This window comes from Buceros rhinoceros, unplaced genomic scaffold (genome assembly GCF_000710305.1).
Source record: "Buceros rhinoceros silvestris isolate BGI_N320 unplaced genomic scaffold, ASM71030v1 scaffold35378, whole genome shotgun sequence".
Lineage (NCBI taxonomy): Eukaryota > Metazoa > Chordata > Aves > Bucerotiformes > Bucerotidae > Buceros > Buceros rhinoceros.
The window spans coordinates 10,701-11,522 of NW_010427128.1; the positions used below are offsets into that span (position 1 = coordinate 10,701).

Consider the following 822-nt stretch of genomic DNA (forward strand, 5'->3'; position numbering starts at 1 on the left):
GCTGAAATCGGATGAGTGCAGGACATTTATCTTTCCCGAGACAGTTTTTACTGCTGTTACTGCCTACCAGAATCAATTGGTGAGTACAGCTGCTCATTTCCATGGGTTTAACTAAATCCCACCCCGCTGAAAACCCCGTTTTCCCCCGTCCAAACTAGGAAATGTTCTGACACAAGCCACCTTTCCATGCCAATGTCTCTAGTGACTGCGCCCAACCTAATTTGTGTTCAGGAGTAATTCAGGAGGTATACGGGTAGTACCACTGACTTCAGAAAGCCGTAAGGATTATTCACAGGAGTGAAGACGACAACACAGAGGCTTTCATTTGTCTTCCCTTCCGTCTGTACAAAGCTGTTTGCATATGATCATTTAGCCCTTTTCTAATTATAGCTTGTTAAGGAACCATTCTTATTTGCAACGATCTTTCAGGCCGTGAGCTGTTAACCCAGAGAGATTCTGTTTTGCTCATGATGATTTCGGGGGCTTAAAAAGCTGACTAATTAAGCTGTAAGGCTCCAACGTCAGGGAAATCACTCAGAGATATGCTTTTCAGAGGCTGCCCAGATTACATCCAGATGTTTGAATTTCAATTTGCATGCCAGTGAATAATATATACAGAATGGAGGAGATCATAACAATGGATTGTTAATGAGTAATTTTAGGAAGTATATAAACAATCTGAGAGCAGAGGCTCTGCTTGACAGTGGAAAAGGCTTTAATATTTAAATCAGAGGAAATATGCTGTTGGCTTCAATGAGATTCAGAGTGTGCTTAAAGAGCTTAGTGGCTATGGCACTTCAAAAAAAAAAAACCAACCCTCTT

The 822-nt window shown here is 41.4% G+C and overlaps 1 protein-coding gene across 1 annotated transcript in view; it reads left to right on the forward strand.

Moving 5' to 3' along the window:
* Positions 1-822, forward strand: part of TBX20 (T-box 20) — a gene marked incomplete at its 5' end in the record, with an annotated part of 24,349 nt that overhangs the window by 5,839 nt on the left and 17,688 nt on the right. The window contains one exon of the mRNA XM_010141752.1: positions 14-79. Coding sequence (XP_010140054.1) covers positions 14-79 — 66 coding nt within the window. The remainder of the gene's footprint in view (positions 1-13; positions 80-822) is intronic.